The 21,323-nt window shown below is 25.4% G+C and overlaps 1 protein-coding gene across 1 annotated transcript in view; it reads left to right on the top strand.

The window, feature by feature from the left end:
* Positions 1 to 21,323, top strand: part of LOC100201666 (serine/threonine-protein kinase TBK1) — a 96,696-nt gene that overhangs the window by 50,164 nt on the left and 25,209 nt on the right. Inside the window, exons 14-18 of the mRNA XM_065818237.1 lie at positions 2,389 to 2,478; positions 2,625 to 2,665; positions 7,709 to 7,740; positions 7,819 to 7,931; positions 8,049 to 8,131. Coding sequence (XP_065674309.1) covers positions 2,389 to 2,478; positions 2,625 to 2,665; positions 7,709 to 7,740; positions 7,819 to 7,931; positions 8,049 to 8,131 — 359 coding nt within the window. The remainder of the gene's footprint in view (positions 1 to 2,388; positions 2,479 to 2,624; positions 2,666 to 7,708; positions 7,741 to 7,818; positions 7,932 to 8,048; positions 8,132 to 21,323) is intronic.

The raw sequence follows: 21,323 nt of genomic DNA, 5'->3' as shown, positions 1-21,323 counted from the left end.
TATTATCATGTTGATCACCATATCTTGACATTATTTTCTTCTTCTCTCTATAAAACAACTCAAAGTATTATAGTTAGCAAAATATCATATTAAATGGTTTGTAAATAAGCATTTATATAAACTAATAAATAAAGAGATATATTTATATTTGTCTAACTTATATAATGAAATAGTATTTACCTCCTAATTTTGCTTCGATCTACAACTTGATTCAAATCTCCATGTTTAATGATTCCATAATCTAGAAGTAGAGCATTCGCTAGTGCAGCTGCAGCACGAGACGAGACATCATACATACAAATAAGAAACTATGAAATAAATAAACAAAACTGAAAAAGCAAAGTATATAATCTATATGTGATCCCTTAACATTCTATATTCACCCTCTCCTCTCCTACTGGGGATGAACAATGGTGAAACTTATGATTTTTTTTTTTCACACTTTTAATATAGTATATATAAGAAACTCCCATCTAAACTCAATATGTATAAAAATTTTATATACCTGACAGCCTCCATTGCAAATCTATCAAGTTTAATTAAATTATATTGAGAACTTTTTAATGGATTATATTCTTCCTCAGAATCATTTACCTGTAAAAATACTTATTATTTAAAATATAAAAAAAACAACCATATATCTCAAGCAGCACACTTTGCAGGGTCAACATTTAAAAAACGTTGAATCGTTGAAACAAAGCTGTTTTAGCGTTGCCCCAGTGTGCTGTTTGCAATATATATATTAAATATATATTGCAAACAGCACACTGGAACAACGCTAAAATTAAAAAATTAAATGCGTTTTATCTAATTTATATATATATATATATATATATATATATATATATATATATATATATATATATATATATATATATATATATGTATATATATATATAAATTAGATAAAACGCATTTAATTTTTTTCTTGTATTCTATTATTATAGTCAGGAACCTTCCTGATAAACTTACAGATGAAGACACAAGTTATTTAAGAAAAAAATTAGATAAGTGTTTTTACTAATTTATTATTGCTCTGTTCTTTAAGAACATTGAGTACTCATTTGTAGGTTATTATAACATAATTTATATATATATATATATATATATATATATATATATATATATATATATACAAATATACATATATATGTTACCAAAACATCTGGATTGGATGCTGAAACTTCAGATATGTGACCACAATCAATCAATGAGTTATGAGCATAAGACATTTTAACATGATCTATAAGCTCTACTTGACCTAACTTTTCCGGAGTAAATGTACCAGATTTTAAATTAGCCTTTTCTAGCTGATAAATACCTTTAGGACCAATCTTGTTTCTCTGGTCACGAATATATACCCTGTCTTCAGAAGGGACCTTAAATATAATTTTTGAAAATAATCAACTACTTCAGCTTGATTGAAGTGAAATCAAAGTATAATAAAAAATTCTTAGTACAATAATTGCAGATAAAAACAACAAATATTCTAATATATACAATAATATATAAAAAATTTAATCAAATACCTTTCTAGTTTTACAAAGACACAAGATATGCTCTACTTGGCAATTGATGATGCTACACCTAACATCCCTGTCATTACATAAAACAGTCGCTAATTCACAAGTACATGATGATATATCAAAGAGTTTATCTAAAATCATATCTTGATACTCCTTACTTTTAGATTTACAACGTCCTCAGTTTATAGATTTTACTCTTTCAAAAAGGTTTCTTAATTTTCTTAAGATTGAATTTCTCTGAAGAAGAGGTAAACGTGGGTTTACTTTATTCCACAAAGTACTAAGAGAATTCTCAACCTCTTCTAGTAGGTTCTGTTTGGAAATATTTTGGTTAATGCTTTCAGTAAAATAAAAAAACTGAATTACTTGACGAAATGTTGGAAGATCAGCTGAAGGCATTTCTGATGGGAGGCCTCCGTTTTTTAGACTATTTTCCAAACGAGTTTTCCTGGATTTGCTCTTAGGCATTTTTTCTATAAATTGTTTTGCTATTGATAAATTAGAATTTAAAAATCTAAAAAAATCTAAAAACAACAAAACAATGCGCAATGCGCATGCCCACTTTGAAAAAAAAAATCAAAAAATGGCGGTTTTCCTCGAAAATAGATTAAGTCTTTATAAATGTACATTTTTGTGAACCAGCCATTTTCCAGGCAATATTAGCAAGTACATGTTATACATTTTATTATTATTTTTTGATAATCTATTCACTCCAGGGTTACTATAGTTCTGATTCCAAAATCACTCCACCCTAATATATATATATATATATATATATATATATATATATATATATATATATATATATATATATATATATATATGTATATATATGTATATATATGTATTTATATTTGTTTAGAAGATCTTTTCTTGAAGATTTTAAACTTTTTCAAGAAATCTATACGCAAAAGCATTACCAAACAGAATTTATTAAAAATCAATTTATCAGGTTTGTTGTTAGCATTTTGTTTGTCTTAGTTTATTTATTCACAATTTAATAGCAATTGATTTTTATTTTTTATTTTTTTTTTTAAAACTCTCAATTAGGTTAAAAATTCAAATATTTGATTTTATAATGAACTTTTTTTATTTTAGATTCAAAAAATTATCAAACTTAAAAGACAACTGTAACTCAGGTTTTTTTATATATTAATTTATAAATATATATATATGTATATATACATGTAAATGAATGTATGTATGTATGTATGTATGTATGTATGTATGTATGTATGTATGTATGTATGTATGTATGTATGTATGTATGTATGTATGTATGTATGTATGTATGTATGTATGTATAAATGTATGTTTGTATGTATGTATGTATGTATGTATGTATGTATGTACGTATGCATGTATGTATGTATACAATATGAAAATGTCGTTTAAATTAGAACACCTATGAAATAAATCCTTTTTCACTGAGAAAAAGATAAATTTGACTTTATTAATTGAATTATGTGTATTTATTGAATTAAGGGCAAGTAAAAAAAAATAGTTCAAAATAACAATAAGAGACAAATAATTCTTACTATTTTTAATCTTTTAAAGCACCTAACAATAAAGTAAATAGCAAAGTTAAAAAAATCGTTTATATGCAACAGAGCTAAAATCAAAATACAAATATTCTGTAACAAAATGTAAAACAATATAAAGCAATTTAAAGCATAAAACCAAAATATTAACAGTCTGCAACAAGCATAATGTTAACTATTTAAAAGACAACACATTGCAAATTTTTTATTCAATTTTTAACACATTGAAAATTAAAAGAAGACAATTTGATTTTTAAGAATATTCTTAGTTCAGAAAGTCTTGGCGTAGTTATTAATTGATTCTATTATGCTGTAGCTTCATATAAATTAATGACTACTAAATTATTGTAGTTGAACTCTGGTTTATTATTACACCATTTTGTTTCAATCAACCTGTTTCTTAGTAAAACAAATTATTTCTTAATAAAAATGAATTCAAATTAACAAGTTTAAGATAAGAAAAGTGTTTATATTTTATTTTTAGAAAACTTTGAACTATTTCATTATATCATAGAGAAGTTGTACTCGTAGAGACATAATCTAAGTTTGTAAAATAATACATAAGTTATTGCCTCAGTGAATATTGATAAAAAATCACTTAAAAAAGCCAAATGTAAATAATAAATTTTTAAGTTTGGCCAATGATAAAATACAAGATGTTTAACTAGAAAAATGTATATATATACCAGGTGTACTGGTATTAAGTAATTTTGGTGTGAAAATGGAATGCTAGTTTTGAATGTTTTGTGATACTAAATGAAATTTAGTGTCACAAAACATTCTAATACTAACTTGAAATTACAACTACAAACTAATTAGAATAAAAAAGTAAAAAAAAATTTATTTAAAGCATTGACTATTGCTTTCTACAGCTTTTGACCATCTTCCTGGTAATTTGTGGATACCATGCCAATAAAAATGTTTGTCTTTAAAAGACAAACAAAAAACAAATTTTTACTTCTTCTTAGGAATTGAAGTGCTGCTCAGCGAATGCATGTCCCATGGAAGAAAACAAATGGTATTTGGAAGGGGCTAAGTCTGGTGAAAATGGTGGGTGGGGTAGAAGCTTCCAGTCTTCTGGCTCATTCTGGTCGTTTTTTGATCAATGCATGGTTCAACTTTATCATTTGTTTTCTGTAGCAACTACTATTAACAGATTCACCAGGTTTTAGAAGCTTGCAATACACCTTACCTTTCTGATCCCCTTAATCACAAAGCATCGACTTCTTGCAGAATTGATTTGGTTTTACAGTCAATGTTGATGGTTGTCCTGGATTAGCTTATATTTTTTTCCTTTTAGAGTTCTAAAAATAAATCCATTTTTTGTGTTCAGTAACAAATCAATGCAAAACAGATTTTTTTTGTGTCTTTGAAACAAAATTATACATGAGTTTTTTGGTTTTCCATCTGTCTTTCATTCAGTTTATATGGCACCCATTTTCCACACTTTTGGATCTTTCATATAGCTTTTAAATGGTCAGAAATTGTTTTGCAATATTTAACATTGCTGCCATATTTTTTTACTTAAAGTATCGCCATCACCCAGTATTGCTTGCAATTGGGTGTCTTCAAACTTTTTTGGTGGTCTCCAACATTTTTTATTTCTAACATCAAAATCATTTTCTCAAAACAATTAAAACAACCTTTTGCATGTTGCTTCTGATAAAGGATTATCACCATATGCCTCAACAAGCAATTTGATGCGACTCATATATATATATATATATATATATATATATATATATATATATATATATATATATATATATATATATATATATATATATATATATATATATATATATATATATATATATATATATGTATATATATATATATATACATATATATGTATAGATATATATATATATATATATACATATATATGTATAGATATATATATATATATATATACATATATATGTATAGATATATATATATATATATATATATATATGTGTGTGGTGGAAAATGAAAAAGTAGTAAAATTTTATTCTCTTTTTTATCAACTTTTTGCAAATGGTGTATATAAAAGTTTATTTAAAATATAACTTTAGTACTAAAATTAATTTGTTTAAGTCATTTTTATGCTTCCGAAAGTTAAGGCTTTTCACATTGTCGCATGTTAAAAAAAAGTATCATCGTAAAATGTTATTTTAACCATGAATTTATTTGCATAATCCGTATTAATTCAGTGTGAATATGGAGCTAACACGTTCAATTTGTTCATGTTTAGGTTTTATACAATAATATATATATATTTTTTGAAAATAAGGATAGATCTTTTGCAACTTTCATGTAACGTAAGTTAGTAAAAACATGATTAAGTTTTTTTTTTTTTTAATTTGTCTGGAAACCTAATTTTAACAATATATGCAAATAAATATTAAATATTACATTTTTACATTTAAAGTTTTGAATAATGATGCCTAGTTAAAGCATATTTTAATTTAGAATTTGTGTAACGTAAGTTAAAACCACATGCATTTACCAAAGTTCTGGCACTTTTTTGTAAAGTTTTTGTTGCTCTCAAGGGGTTTATTAAAATAATTTAAATATACTTTTTTGGGTATATATGTATTTTTTGGGCATATTTTGCAATAATCACAAAATATCCAGCAATCAAAATTATCCAGCAAGCAAAATATCATGCAAATATCACAAATTTCCAGCAAGCAAAATAAGTGAAAAATCTTTTTAAATACCAATACTTTTATGTCGATAATGGGCAGATCAAAGTGGAATAAACTTCTCTGTAATGAATTTGAAACAAATTAAAAGACAAAAATAATTTTTATTTTAAAGTGTGTTCAGAGTTGGGTTATATTTTTGTTTTAGTAAAAAAAAATATAACCCAAAGAGGGGGAAAGGGGTTGTCCATAAAGTACATCATCCTATATTTGTCAATTTTTAACCCCTTTCCTCCTGTCATAAACAATCACATCTGTAACCCCTCTCCCCCTAAACCGTAATAGCAATTTTTGGGCCAATAATATTTTAAAAGATTTAAATGAAAATACTTTGCAGCATTTTAAAAGTTCAACTGAATGAAAATACGAAAAATGTAAAAAGTGAAAATAAAATTTTTGACATATGAAAATATTTTCTTATTTGAATCACTCAATAAGTATTATTGATGATAACTTAATAATAATAAATAATAAACTTATTGACAATAAGTTGTCATACTAAAGTATTTTTTTAAAGTTGCTCTGGCAGAAGAAAGTGTTATTGATTTGATAACCTCTATAAATGTTATGAAAAGTCATTCAAGAGGAGTGCCATCAATTATTTAAAATTGCCTTTCTTAATTACTTTTAATGAATGAATTGAATACTTTTAATGAATGAATTGAATACTTTTAATGAATGAATTCAATACTTTTAATGAATGAATTCAATACTTTTAATGAATGAATTCAATGAATTTAATGAATGCAATTCTTTTGTTATATAGCTCTAAAAATCTCTAAATAATAGATATAAAAAATCCACGATAATAATTGCTCAGTAACGTAAGTGATGTAACATCATTAAATATTTAGTATAAAGAAAATAAGTGTATTTTCCTTTACCGGTCACCTCTGATGAATTTTTATATTTTTTTTTTGATTGGTATAGAATTCTCAACATCTTTTGAAAATTTCTAATATAATCTGTGTTACTAATTTGCAGAAATCTGACCTAAAAGTTGAAACAATTATTTTACCTTGTCTTCTGCGTAATATAAGTAAAGTGGCATTTTCAGTAATAAGTTCATCCTTTTTGGCTAGACTCAAAACTTTTTAGCTTATTTTATTCCTCAGACTAACAGCTTTTATACGAGATAGCTAAAAATTTAATTTACAGTTTAAATAGGCAAATATTTGATAAAGTTGTTGCGCAGGTAACTTAAGTTATAAATGAAAAGACCCATATATATATATATATATATATATATATATATATATATATATATATATATATATATATATATATATATATATATATATATATATATATGTATATATATATATGTATATATATATATGTATATATGTATACATATATATATATATATGTATACATTTACATATACGTATATATGTATACATATACAAATATATATATACATATATATATGTACATATATATATACATGTATATATGTATATATATATATATATATATATATGTATATATATATATATATATATATATATATATATATGTATATATATATATATATATATATATGTATATATATATATATATATATATATATATATATATATATATATATATATGTATATATATATATATGTATATATATATATGTATATATGTATACATATATATATATATATGTATACATTTACATATACGTATATATGTATACATATACAAATATATATATACATATATATATGTACATATATATATACATGTATATATGTATATATATATATATATATATATATATATGTATATATATATATATATATATATATATATATATATATATATATATATATATAAAAATGTGTATATATATATATATATATATATATATGTATATATATGTATATATATATATATATATATATATATATATATATATATATATATATATATTTACACCTGTGTATCTATATGTATTTAGATATTGAAATAAAAATAGAAAGTCAGCAAAAGGTGATATTTTTAATTGTTATGAATCTATTATTCATTTTTAATGCTTTTCATATCCTAAATAATTTTTCCTTTTGTTAGTATGGTTGCGTTGTAAGTTGTCTTAGTGAAATACAAGCTCTATTAAAACGAATATTAGAAAATATGCCATTGAAAATGCCGACAATTTTGAATGGCTCTGAACCTTTGCTATGGTAACAGTTGTTATCATTCTAATAGTGGATAATTGTTTTATTTGTTTAATTTAATTTATTTTTTTAATTAAATCTCTTTTTTTTAATAATTTTTTATGAAATTTCATTTTTTAAAAGCCTTGAATCCATCAATTTTCTTGTCAAACTCAATATGTCAATCTTTCAGAAGTTTTATAAAGATAAATATTGTAAAAGAGCAGGTAGAATTTATTTTTATTTTGTTAGGTCTGTTATCAGGTACAAAAAGAATTAAAAATTAAAAAATTAAAATTAATAAAAATTAAATTATATGAAATTCATGTGAATAGTAATGGGATTAAATATGACGCATTAGTAGTACTTTTATACAAAACAAAGAATAAACGTTTTTTTGATTTTAAATTTATGAGATCATTAAAAAATTTATTTTTATAGAAACAAGTTTTTTTTTTTGCAAGAAAAATAAAGGTTTTTTTTAATCTAATTTGATCAGTGCACATAAAGTTTCATTTTGTCTCTTTTTGTGAAAACAAATCACAGCATTGCATTACATCACAAAAAAAAAATGTTTTGTAAAAAATGTCAAAAAAATATTCTTAATATTTTGTAGCTGTTATATTTTGTTTACTGTGTTATATTTTGTTTACCATTGTTATATTTTGTTTACTGTTGTTAACTTTTTTTTTACTGTTGTTATGTTTTGTTTACTGTTGTTATATTTTGTTTACTATTATTATACGCGTCTTATAACCTTATAAACTACTTTTTCTTTTTAAATTTTTGATTTCTTTATATTCTCCATCAATTTTTATCATGTATTCATTTTTTTTTTGAATCAAATCACATTCAGTAAAAAATAGACATTGCATTTAAATAATTAATTTAGTTTGCAACAATGAAACAATTGTGAGTAGGAAATAATTGCATTTTAATAATTTTTTTTTACTTAGTTCTATTTTTTATTCTGAATTTTCAAAAATATACTAATACATTTAATAGAAAATATAAACCCAAATTTCATCCACTCTGATCCAAATCAGTGTCTCTAATATTTGCTTGAAATGCTCTAAGTATCATTAGAGATATTTTACATGTTCAAGTGAATATTATTGTATAACATATAATTAAATATGTGCTATATGTTACAGCATAACATATAGTAATATTTTTGTTAATAGAAGTTTTACGGCTTTTCCTATGCCTTAGCCTTAAAACTTCTAGCTTTAGTCTTGGAACATGCTGCCTCGCTATTTATTTATTTATTTTTTTTCGGCATTTTAACAACTCTGGATTTAACTCCAAAAAATACATTTTGGCATGTAGAATTAGTGATCGTGTAAAGAATAACTTCCCCTCCTCAAAATTTTGTAAAATTTTGATTGTAAATTTTATATGGCACAGTGTGGCAAAGTCATATAAAAAAAAATCAGAAATTTTGAAATTTAAATAGTGGTAAGAATTGCTTAACATGCTAATAGGAAATTTCATTTTTATATTTATTTTATTTATGTATTTTATTAGATAACAGTTTTGAAATAAAATATTATTTAAATAATTATTTAAATATTGCCTTTAATATTTCAGTTCATCAACACAAAAAAAACATCCATTTCTTATTTTAAAGAACTTTAAGTTTGTTTGTTTTTTTTAACCATATTAATTGCTCATTTAATATTATGCTAATATTTAAATAAAATAAAAAAGTTATTTTGTTTGCATTTTATATAAATATTTTTATCAAAAAAAAATGGTTAATTTTAAGTTGGAAAAAAAAAAAAGTTTAATAAAACCAATGAATTAACCTGTATTAACTGCCTTAATTTATATATTGTACACCCAGATCAAGGGTGCCACAAGTCAAAAATTATGGATATTGAGTTAAGAATGTCATTTGATAGTATGTTATGTGTTGTACATGGTGACAAAATACCACAAGTCTAAAACGAATGCTTACAAAATGACAGATATAAATGGCACTCTTAGTTGGAAAAAATATTAAAAACTTAAAACTTTAACCCTGATTTTCTCAGTTTGACACTTTTTGACTTGTGGCACCCTTGATCTGGGTGTACGATATAATTAAACACCATTTTAAAGATCAGTTTTATTTGCCGCACTTCAACGGAAAAGCCACGATCGTGGCTTGCTGCAATAAAAAAAGCTGAATGCACTATTAAATTTAATTAACCAAACAAATACACTTTAATACAAATTTAATTAATTGTCTACGTTTCTCATTATTTAGTTTTTTATCAATAGTTATTCATAGTAATAAATTTAAGAGGATTTAAAATAAAAAAATGCAGTTTGACTTTATAATAATGCTTTTATAGAATTGAGTTTCAAAATAAATATTTTTAAGCATTTAGATCACATTGAAACCATTATTTGTCATTTTTTAAGCTATCTTTTTAAAGTAATAAAAACTCAGAAACTGTAACAAAATATAATTTATGTAGTTTGTATCTTGTACAAGTTTGAGACATTTTCAATAATATTTATTTATTATCTATTTTATATTTCCGAAAACAATAAAGCTGTTCTTAATTGATTTAAAAAAAAAACGATAGCACTCAATAAGAAATGAAGAAAAGGCAGTGTATTTCTTAGTTACTGGCTTATTAGAAAACCCATTATCATATAGTAAAAGAGGTTAAAAATAAATACTACCCTGAAAGCATTCAGTTCAGTCACTACTCTGCAGAGGTACCATTCTTCTTTTTCATACTACATCAAAAGTATGTCCAATGTTTAAAGTGTTATTTTAAATTTGCCCGTGGTTAAAGATTATACTAGACTAATTCTAATGTACAAAGCAGTCTTTGATGTTGCAATAGGGCAATATAATTATAAACAACAGTCAGATGATACACATAAGCTTAATACAGATGAATTGCTTTTTATGACTTGCTTAGTTTCTCTAAAACTATATTGTTTCAAAGATGACAAAAAACAGGTTAGTTGGAATAGTCCGAAACCATGATGAGCTTATGATTATAGTTACTTCACACCTCTCAAATTTATATATAGAAAAGAACCAAAAGAATTCTAGCAGAACGTGAGTCAATTAACGCTTCTAATAAAAATATTATCTATTGTATCTATTCTATTGTAGGACAGTACAATAAAGGAAGTAAAAGTACATTATAAATTTAACAATTATAGTTGGACAATATCAAATTATTATTTCACTAATGTTGATTAGTATGTGGTGCATCTCCTATGGAAATAAACAACCCATTTTTAGTAGTTCAAAAAACCAGCAACATTAAAACACAATACCAGACATGGTTTTTTAATTTTGCATGCTTGGATAAGGTTTTTAGAATGAATGATCCATATATCTTACAAGATGCCAGTTATGAAGTGGTAAGCTAGAACTAGATGTAAAAAAAATATTGGTAAACTGAGAAAGGTTGAAGTCCAAGCTGAATTTCAAAAAAGGATGGGGCTTGTCATTGACCAACTGAAAATAGATGGGGCAAGTGCATAAAACAATAGTTACACAGATAGACCATTTTTTTAGCAATATGATGCCTCAACTATAATATTAAACATAGATGTAGATCTTATGAAAAGGCTTCATATTATTCTGGCCATAATATCATGTAGTAATGACATATATAACCAAAATTTATAACATTCTGTTGGGAATTTGCTTTGCTCTATGTTAATCTATACCCTTGGTATCCCATGACCCAAACACTTCAAAGGTTAAGATTCATGGCAATAAAGTTTTAAAATTATTTACTCTTCCATTAGGTATGCATGCTGTAAAGGCTCGAGAAGCTACCAGTATTTGTATTTAATTTTTTAATTAAATACAAATATTGGTATTAGAGATTTTACAAGAAAGTCCAATTAAAAACAACAACAATTTAGACCTTTTTTATTGTCTTTTATGTGCATCTGATCATTTAACTTACATTTAGAAAGAAGATAACATAACATTATATTTAGAAAAAAGATACATAGCAAAGAAATTTATATATAATGTAGGGTTTCATTAAACTATTGCAATAGCCAACTACAAAATTCTCTACGTAAAACATAAATTTAAATAATATCCTTGTTGTTAACTTAATTGGGTGATAACAGATTGTTTTATAAATGGAAAAAATGGAGTTTTTAGATAATTTTCATAATTATATATTTTTGATCTAATTTTAAATTATCTAATTTAAAAAAATTTAAAGTTTTTAAGCTCCAATCACTTTGACACCACTATGAGATACAAAAGCCTGGAATTTGCACTGCTCCAAAAAGATATTTGAAGAATTGTGGTTCTTACGGTTGACTTTAAGTTAATGTTTTGTTGATTTTTTTAGAAATTTAATGGAAAAAAAAATATCCTACATATGTAAATTGTATGAACCCAAACACTTATTATGTACTTGTAATACTTTATGTAACACTTATAATGAAGTCTCTACTTTAAATGCAAATAAGCCAACTAATCTGTGCATGAAATGTCTATAATAGCCATCTGTGGGGGCTTCAGCACATATATCCTTTAAGAGTTTAGGCAGGTATAAAGTTGCAAATATTCGAGTTTTTTTAGTATCATTTTTTTACTTAATTTTTTTTTTTTTTGTTGCTTTTTATTGTTATTTAAGGGTCCTTTCAAAGAGCTTCTGGTTTTTTATATATTTTTGTTTACTTATTTTTAACTTTAGTTAACGCAATAGATAACTTGCTTATTTTGAGAATTAAGAAATCTGAAGTTAATACTTCTCTAGTCATATCTGCAACATTGGTAAGGAAGAAGGTTTGAACTTTCTAGTTAAATGCTCTTCTACAGTGCTCTGTGACAAGACTGTAAGGACTTTTGTAAAGGCTTGGAGAACCTAAAATATAAGAATAAAAAAAACAGCTACATGAAAAAGCAACTTTAATAAATTTTATTAACTGTTCAGGCATAATTCATAGGTAAAGTTTGGGCTTTTATCTATTTTTCTACCCCAACACATGAGTGCACCTACCTGTGCAAATCACTACACGAAATACAAAGTTAACACTTAAGTAATTTGTTTGTAGTAGAAGAGTGCATGATTAGTTAAAAATTCCCTCGGACTTTTGAACTAATTGAAATTCCCTAGTATTAAAAGTAGTAAAGGTGTTTAGGTATATAGTCTTGAAGCCTATCATTTTTGAAACTTTTGAAACCTATCACTTTTGAGTCGTTACATAAAAAAAGTTGCAACATTCTCTTTGTGTCTTCATTTGTATAATTCTTCTATTTATTGTTGTTTTCCCATTTGATTTTATATGTAAGATTAATCTTTCAGTTACAGCCAAAAGTAATTTACTTGTTCTATAAAACATTTTAAGTTAATATACTTATAAATTAAAAAACTAAAAATGATGTTTCAAGTAAATAAAATATGATAGATAAAATTAAATTATGATAAAAAATTTTCTGTCCTTCACTTTATTGGAGCACCTCTATTGAATTAGCTAAATATTTTTCTCCCTTTTCAATAACTCATGTGACCAATTGGAGTGAAAATAATATTAGAACAAGTTATTTCTAGGACTTAACTTGAACCAAAAGAGTGAAACATGTATTCAAAGTAATAATAAATGTTAATCAATTAAATTTATATCATTTTTGTTATGCCCAATTTGTACAATATTATATAATTGAAGTTCCTTTAATATCATAGAATATAAACTTGAGTATGAATTTATTTATTCAGTTATCAATTAATAGTAAATACAAATCGTTAATGTAAACAAATACAAGTGTTAAAGAATTGTGTTTCTTTTTTATTTTAAATATTAAAATGAGATAATAAAGTTTTACAAGAAGGAGGAGTGTAATCTTTTCTAAGGATATCTGTTGCAGCAGGTGCTTTATGGTAGATGATGTTTTAATGTGTTAATTGTTGTCTCATCAACTATTATACTTATACTTTATATATATTATAATGTTAAATGATAGTACTATATACAATAACAAATAGTATTATATATAATAACATTAATATACTTTTATATAATATTATTTGACAAAGTTTTATAATTATTTACAGTTAAATTTATCTTTGGTAAAATATTTTTGAATGGGTGTCTTAAATATAGCATGCTCCCACAACAATAGGTGAAATTTTTTTTAATGCAGTTGGTAATCCTACCTTACCTGGCATATCAACCTATCATATTTGATAGTTATTATCTGGAAATTCTTTTTTTTTTATATTTTTAACTATCTTATATTTGCTAAATTTGCTCAACGAAATCATGCTATTAATTCAAAAAAAGTGTAGAAAACCAAATATTTTGTACTTTTTTTGTTGCAAACTTGTTTTCTAAAATAAATTATTAAAATTAAAGCAAACCTTATCATTTGTATTTCATAGTTTATTTTCCCACAAATGTAAAAGTCATTTTAAATTTTAAAAACCAAGTGTGATTGCAATGATTAGGTTATTTACCATGGTTTTACTAAATAGTTATTAAAATTGAGCTTTCAGACCATCAGAGAGCATTAAGAGCCTCTAATTGACCATTTTATTTCACCAAAAATTAGAAAAAGCAGATGAAGTATCAACTGCTGAAGTGCAATATTTTAAGATTATAGAATTTCATTATTAACACCAAGAGGTTAATTGTTAAATATTAAAAGAAAACTGTAAAGAACATATGCTTAGAGTCAATAATATATAAAATAGAGGTGCTTCATATGGCAGTGAAAAAGTCTACAAAGATTGATAATATGCATCATTTGAAGAAACAGATCAAATTATGATCAGATACATTTTTGACAGTTAAAAAGCTTAAACCATCAGTTTTTTTAAGTTAAAGCTATTTTATAAAAGTTGTTGCCAATCCTCTTAAATTAACAATAGTGTGTAGGATAATTGTAAGTTTTTCCTCTAAATAACAGATCAGTGTAATCCAGTGTATTTTTGTAATCCACTGAGCTATTAAAGTCATTTTATGAATATAATGCAATTGCGTAATGGGATTAAAAGTTCTTAGTTTTTTTTTTATTGGTTTTTGTATTTTGTATTTTTTTAAACTATTACAATTTATTAAATTACATCAAAACTAGGTTAATTGAAAAATTAAACATTATAGAAATGTGCAAATACTATAAAATGTTTATTTTGCTTCTGATTTTAAAACTCCTGGTTTTAAAGTTTATTTTCTTTTCTTAACATTTAATACTATTTTTTTGGTCTATAAAAACTAAATAAATAATAAGGTTTGTTGCAAATATTTTTTTGCAAATATTTTATTTTTATTTTTAAGTTTGTATTTACAGTTTCGCATGTATTAGTTATTTTTACTGTTTAATAGTTGAGTAGTTAACTAAAATGTTTTGGGTAGGTTTTTGATGCAGTGTTAAAATGCATTTACAAAAAATTTGCAGAAAAATGAATTGAAAAAAGGGAATAAAGCTTTTTAGGCTAAAAAGAGCAAAATTTCTGTAGAAAAAATAAAAGTTGACTATTGAACAACATTTAGTAATAGTTTAAAAAGTCAATCAAGTTAAACTTAAAAGCTTTAGTTTTTATTTTTAATATATATATACATATATATAAAAGTATCAAAAGCTTATTCAACCAAAATGCATGCACATGCATTTTACAATAAAAAGTTTAAACAATAATTTATTTAAATAATCCCTTTTTTTACACTTGTTTTGTTTACAGAAATTTCTGTAAACTTATTCGATAAGTTGTGACCAACCAATTGATAAGTTGCAACTTGCCACTTCTTGTTACTTATAGATTGTGGCCTTTTATTACTGGTGTTACTTATTGATAAGTCACCGCTTATCACTTGTTGTTGCTTATTAATAAGTTGCCACTTACCACTTGTTGTTGCTTATTGATAACTCCCAACTGGTTGTCAGAAAGTTTTTCCGTATTTTGTTGACAAAAAATAAAAATTAAAATACAAGACAGGAATTTTTTTTTTTATTACTTGATAGACTGCCTGCCCCAACCAAACTCTCAGTGGATGTAGCAGCACTCCCTTGCGAGTCAGGCTATTTGTTAGTCAATGTAACAGCACTCCGTTGCGAGTCAGGCTATAAGATAGTTGATGTAACAACACGTACATGATTTACAGTAAAAAAAATAAAAATAAAGACATTTCATTAAAAAAAATAAAAAATAAAAACATTTTATTAAAAAAAATAAAAATAAACATTGTTTATATTACTAAAAACATTGTTTATATTACTAAAAGCATTCAGAACGTTTTTAAAAACATTTTGGTCAATTAAATTTGCGTGTTTGCAGTTTTTTTAAAAAACGATTAATTTTTAATTAAATTAATGGTTTTAACTTTCTGACAACATGGAAATGTTGGACGAAAGTCAAAAGTAATTAAAAGTGACATATTTGTTGGCATAAGAATCATTTTTACTCCCAAATGCAACAATTTATATATATATATATATATATATATATATATATATATATATATATATATATATATATATATATATATATATATATATATATATATATATATATATATATATATATATATATATATATATATATATATATATATATATATACACACAGTATCGGACAAAATGAGTGCAACCAAATAATGCTAATTCAGTTTCTTTATATAAAAGTGCTGCATTTTTTCAATTTAGAGAAATAACTATGTAACTGTTTAGAGACAAAGTTCTTCAAGTTTTATTCATCACAAAGTTCATTATTTGTACACGAAAATTAATAAATTAATCAAGAGTAATAAAAAAAATTTCCTTCTGGACAAAACAAGTGCAACTCGACAAGATGTTGACTAAGCTATATTTTGCTATCAATATTTCGTGGCGAATCCTTTGTTGTTGATCACAGCCTTGCATCTTCGAGGCATAGATTCGATCAGGTGATCAATGAAATTTTGTGCAATCGCTGCCCAGGCCTTTTGGATTTGTTCAAACAGTTGATCCTTATTACGAACACCTTCACGATTAATTCTGCGGTTGACGATCTCCAGGTTCTTGATAGGGTTAAGATCCGGAGATTGAGGTGGCCAATCCATCACCGATTGGTGGTTGTCTTAAAACCACTACTTGACTACTTTTGTAGTGTGTTTCGGATCGTTGTCTTGCTGAAAAACCCATTTTATTGGCATATTCCATTCAGCATGAGGTAACATAACATCTTTCAGGATATTTTTATACATGAAACAGTCCATTATTCCATCGATTCGATGTATTGGACCTAGACCGTTAGCAGAAAAACACCCCCAGACCATTACATTGCCTCCACCATGCTTCACGGTCTTATGGCAGTAACGTAAATCGAGGCGTTTTCCTGCCGGTCGACGTACACAGCAAATGCCATTGCTTCCAATGATATTGAACTTCGATTCATCACTGAACAGGACAGTTCGCCATTTTTGCACATTCCAGTCAATATGAGATGAAGCAAACAGGAGTCTTTTCTTCTGGTTTTTTAGTGAAATCAGCGGTTTCTTTGCAGGGCGTCGAGAAAACAATCCGGCTTCAACAGCACGTTGTCTGATTGTTCGGTCCGATACAGGCAGCTCTAATTGCTTTTGTATCTTGACTGATGATATGCAGGGATCCTTTTTGACGGATCTGACGACCATAGAATCCTCTCTAGAAGTGGTGGAAGTTCCAGCTTTGTTATCTGCTGCCAACTTCCCCGTAGAACGATATTTGGAACATAGTCTTGATACAGTCCATTTTTTCACGCGTTATTTATCACAAATACTTTTTTGTGACATTCCACTTACGTAATCGCCAATAATTTTCTTTCTTAGTTCCAATCCAAGACTGACGGGAGCCATTTTTGCACTTGAAGTCATAAAAATAGTAAAAATAAACAATCACGCTTCTCAAGGCTTACCGTGTTACATTTACCTTGTGATGATACAATAATGCTCTGTGGAACACAGCGTCTTGGTTGGATGTGGACTGTATTGATGTAATGAAACACTTGTTGTATTTCACTTCTTGTATTGATGTTCTTCGATAAAACACTTTGATAAAACTCACTTCGATAAACTGTCTTGATAATACTGACTGATTGACTTCCATATACTGACTGAATTACATGTCGATTTACATGTCTCTTATATAGTAAAATGAACCTGTGTGAACCTGTTCTGGAAGATTCTAGATGCTTCTTTTCAATGCTTCTGGAAGCTTCTGGATGCGTCTGGATGCTTCTGAATGTTTCTGGATATTTCTTGATATTTCTGGATGCTACTGGATGCTTCCAGATGCTTCTTTTGGAAACTTCTGGAAGCTTCTGCATGCTTCTGGAAACTTCTGGATACTTCCTTTAATTATTAAAAAACTTCCGTGATGTTGACACGAACCAGACTTAAGAAAATGAAACAAACCAAAAAAGTTGCACTTGTTTTGTCCGCTGCAAAATGGCACTTGTAAATGAAATTCTGCCTGTGTGCTGTCACCTGTCAGCTGATTGCTCATGTCATGGCATGCTATGACTCCAGACTCCTGAACTGTTTGCTGTGGTAGTATAGTTCGTTTCCTTTTTAAGACATGTAAAATTAGGAACACTTTTTAGCATTGTCCAATACTGTATATATATACTTGTAATAAAGGTTGCATTTGTCAGGAAATAAAATCAATCAAAACAAAACAATAGTTGAAAGTGTTGTTAAGTTTTTTAAAGTGCTCTTTCATTTAGATAAATAGAAATTGATTTTTTTATTTTTTTGTTTTTTTATTTTTATAATTTACATTTTGTTTATAATTTTTTTTTTAATTTTTAGATAAAAGTTTTTTTTTCAATGACACTTATACAGAAAAAATTTATTGAAAATTTACATAGAATTGCTGGTTTTTTTCAAAACTTGAATAAAATATAACATAAAACTAACAAAGTTTAAATTTTCTATAAATAAAATTCAAAGTTCATATGCATGCTAAATAATGTGTAGCTATGACATAGTGATTAGAGATCTGCCCAAGAACCAAGAGGTCTGAGGTTCAATGCTGGCTCCAGTTCAATAAATAATAAATAAAAGTAATAATAATTTTGATGATTTTTTTTTTAATGTTTTGTTTATTAATATTATATTAAAACAATCAAAAAATCTTTCCTCTGTTATTATTTTTATTAAAAAGGTTATTTTGATAAAGTTTAACATATTCTAAGATTTTTTTAATATTTTAATTATATCTTAAGTTTATTTTATTTGTAAATAACAAGTAAACAATCTCACATATTATTCAAACTTTATTTTAAATGTGATTATCATTTTTGTAACAATATGGTCATACATAATATATGTTATGCTCCTAGGGGGTAGGAAGGGAGACATTTGTGAATGTGTTAAAAAGGGGAGGGGGTTCAAGTTTATTTTTATAATCTCATCTGCCCATTAGTGCAGGCTTGTCTACTTAATTTGAAAAGTTTGTCTATTTTCTCCTTAAGCAATATTTAAATAAGCATACCAAGCACCACAAAACATGTGAAAGGGTGTTGTGATTTTGAGACAACTTAAACAGGACACATTAGGCCAATAAGTTTTTTGAAGACAAATAGAGCTTGTTATTGTTTACAAAAAAATGATAAAAATATAAATAAAGATACGAAGAGTGAATGATAAATTACTGAAAATAAAATCAATGTTTCGAAAATTGTCATTTCAGAGGAAAAAAAACACAGTTGTCTGTTTTCACTTTAAATTAGCTCTAAAAATCTCCAATGATGAATGCTTCTAAATATTATAATTTCTAAATTCAAAAACCTCTTAAAATTATTAAATGTTATTTATCAATTTATAATCGTGATATTTTCAAATAAATTAAGAAAGTATTCATTTTTCAAAATATATGATAAAACTAATTAAAAATAGTTCAAAGATAAATACTTTACTTTTTTGAGAGTGAGGGGATTAGAAATGTGTGACAGATTGTGACAGGTAAAAAGTATTAAGATTAAAGATTGATAAAAATAGGTTGATGTACTTTATGAATGACACTAATGGTGTTCAAATTGCTTTCATTTATTAAAATGCTTAAACCCTGTACAAATTCAAAAGTGTTATGTACAAATAACACTTTTAAATATGCCCTGTAGTTCCCTGGTGATTTAGGCCGTTCCTAATTTGATAATACTGATGGTTTTTTTCAATTTTTACATTAAGGGGTGATATTGGTTTAGTGCTCCATTTTTTTAATCATTAGTTTTATTGTCTGATTTTATAATGAAAACGCTAAAGTATTGGTGTTAGTTTAGCCTTAAAAGCAACAAGACTCTTAAATAGTATAAGCTTTAAATTATCTTATTTTTTTTAAATATGTCTGAATCAAAATTATCTTGACGAGGCAATTTTTTTATTATTGTTATGATTTTTGATTACTTAAACTTTTTCTAATTAATTTTATACTTTTTTTTATTCTATAATATTTAAACAGAAATAAAGAATTGTGTCAATTCCAACCCTAAAAGTTCATTTGTAATAAATTTTTTTATTGACAGTTTCTCTGCTATGATTATATTGTGTTGTGAAAAGCTTCATTTTATTATTTTCTGTTTAATTCTTCTTATATTTGGATCTATATATTTTTTTAATTTATCAAATACATAAACAAAATTATTTAGCAACCACATTTACTAAACTGGTTGCTGGCATGCTGTTGTTGCAATGATAAAAACGAGAAAAATTGGTTACTAAGATAACAACATGCTTGGATACTAAGATAACAACATGCTTTTTTTTTTTTGTAGGGTTAGAGTATTAGGAGCACCGTAAGCAACAATTGAAATATTTTCAAAAATAAGCTGGATCTAAAATTTTTGTGAATAAACAATTTTTTAGGGATCACTTCTCATGATCATTTAGATATTAAGGCATCTGAATTTTTTCTTAAAAATGCAGAGGTTTTAAAAATAATTCATATTACCCAAACCACTTGGTAGTATGAGCACTTAAAATTAGTGCAAAAAAAAATAACATAAAGTAAAAAAATACAAACCTGATAATTAGAACTAATTTGCAAAATATAATGATTCATTATTAACAAAACTTATCATTTGAAGATCAAATTTTAAGCCACTTTTTGCTGAAACAATACTAATTTGTTATACGCGGAAAAAAAAAAAATATTTATTCACTATTTTTTCAATTTTATTAACTCAAACCTTTAAAAGTTAAAATTACAAATTTTTTCAATTTTAATTACAGAAAGATATTTAGTATTGTTGAAATATTAAAATTTATACTATGTTTTGTTTTTATTCCAAAAGCATTTAAAACCACTGAGTTTTTAAGACTTTAAATTAGGTAATTTCATTAAAAAATACTGGGTAATTTGAGCATGGGTTTACACAAAAGTGGTATCTTTAAATAAAGTCAAAACTAAATGTTTCTATGTATTGTTTTTCTAACAAAATTTTCATTATTTTAGCATCAAAATTTTGTGTGACAGAT

Source organism: Hydra vulgaris, chromosome 14 (assembly GCF_038396675.1).
Source record: "Hydra vulgaris chromosome 14, alternate assembly HydraT2T_AEP".
Lineage (NCBI taxonomy): Eukaryota > Metazoa > Cnidaria > Hydrozoa > Anthoathecata > Hydridae > Hydra > Hydra vulgaris.
Note: the sequence above shows the minus strand (reverse complement) of the source record. Positions and strands in the feature narration are given on the sequence as shown.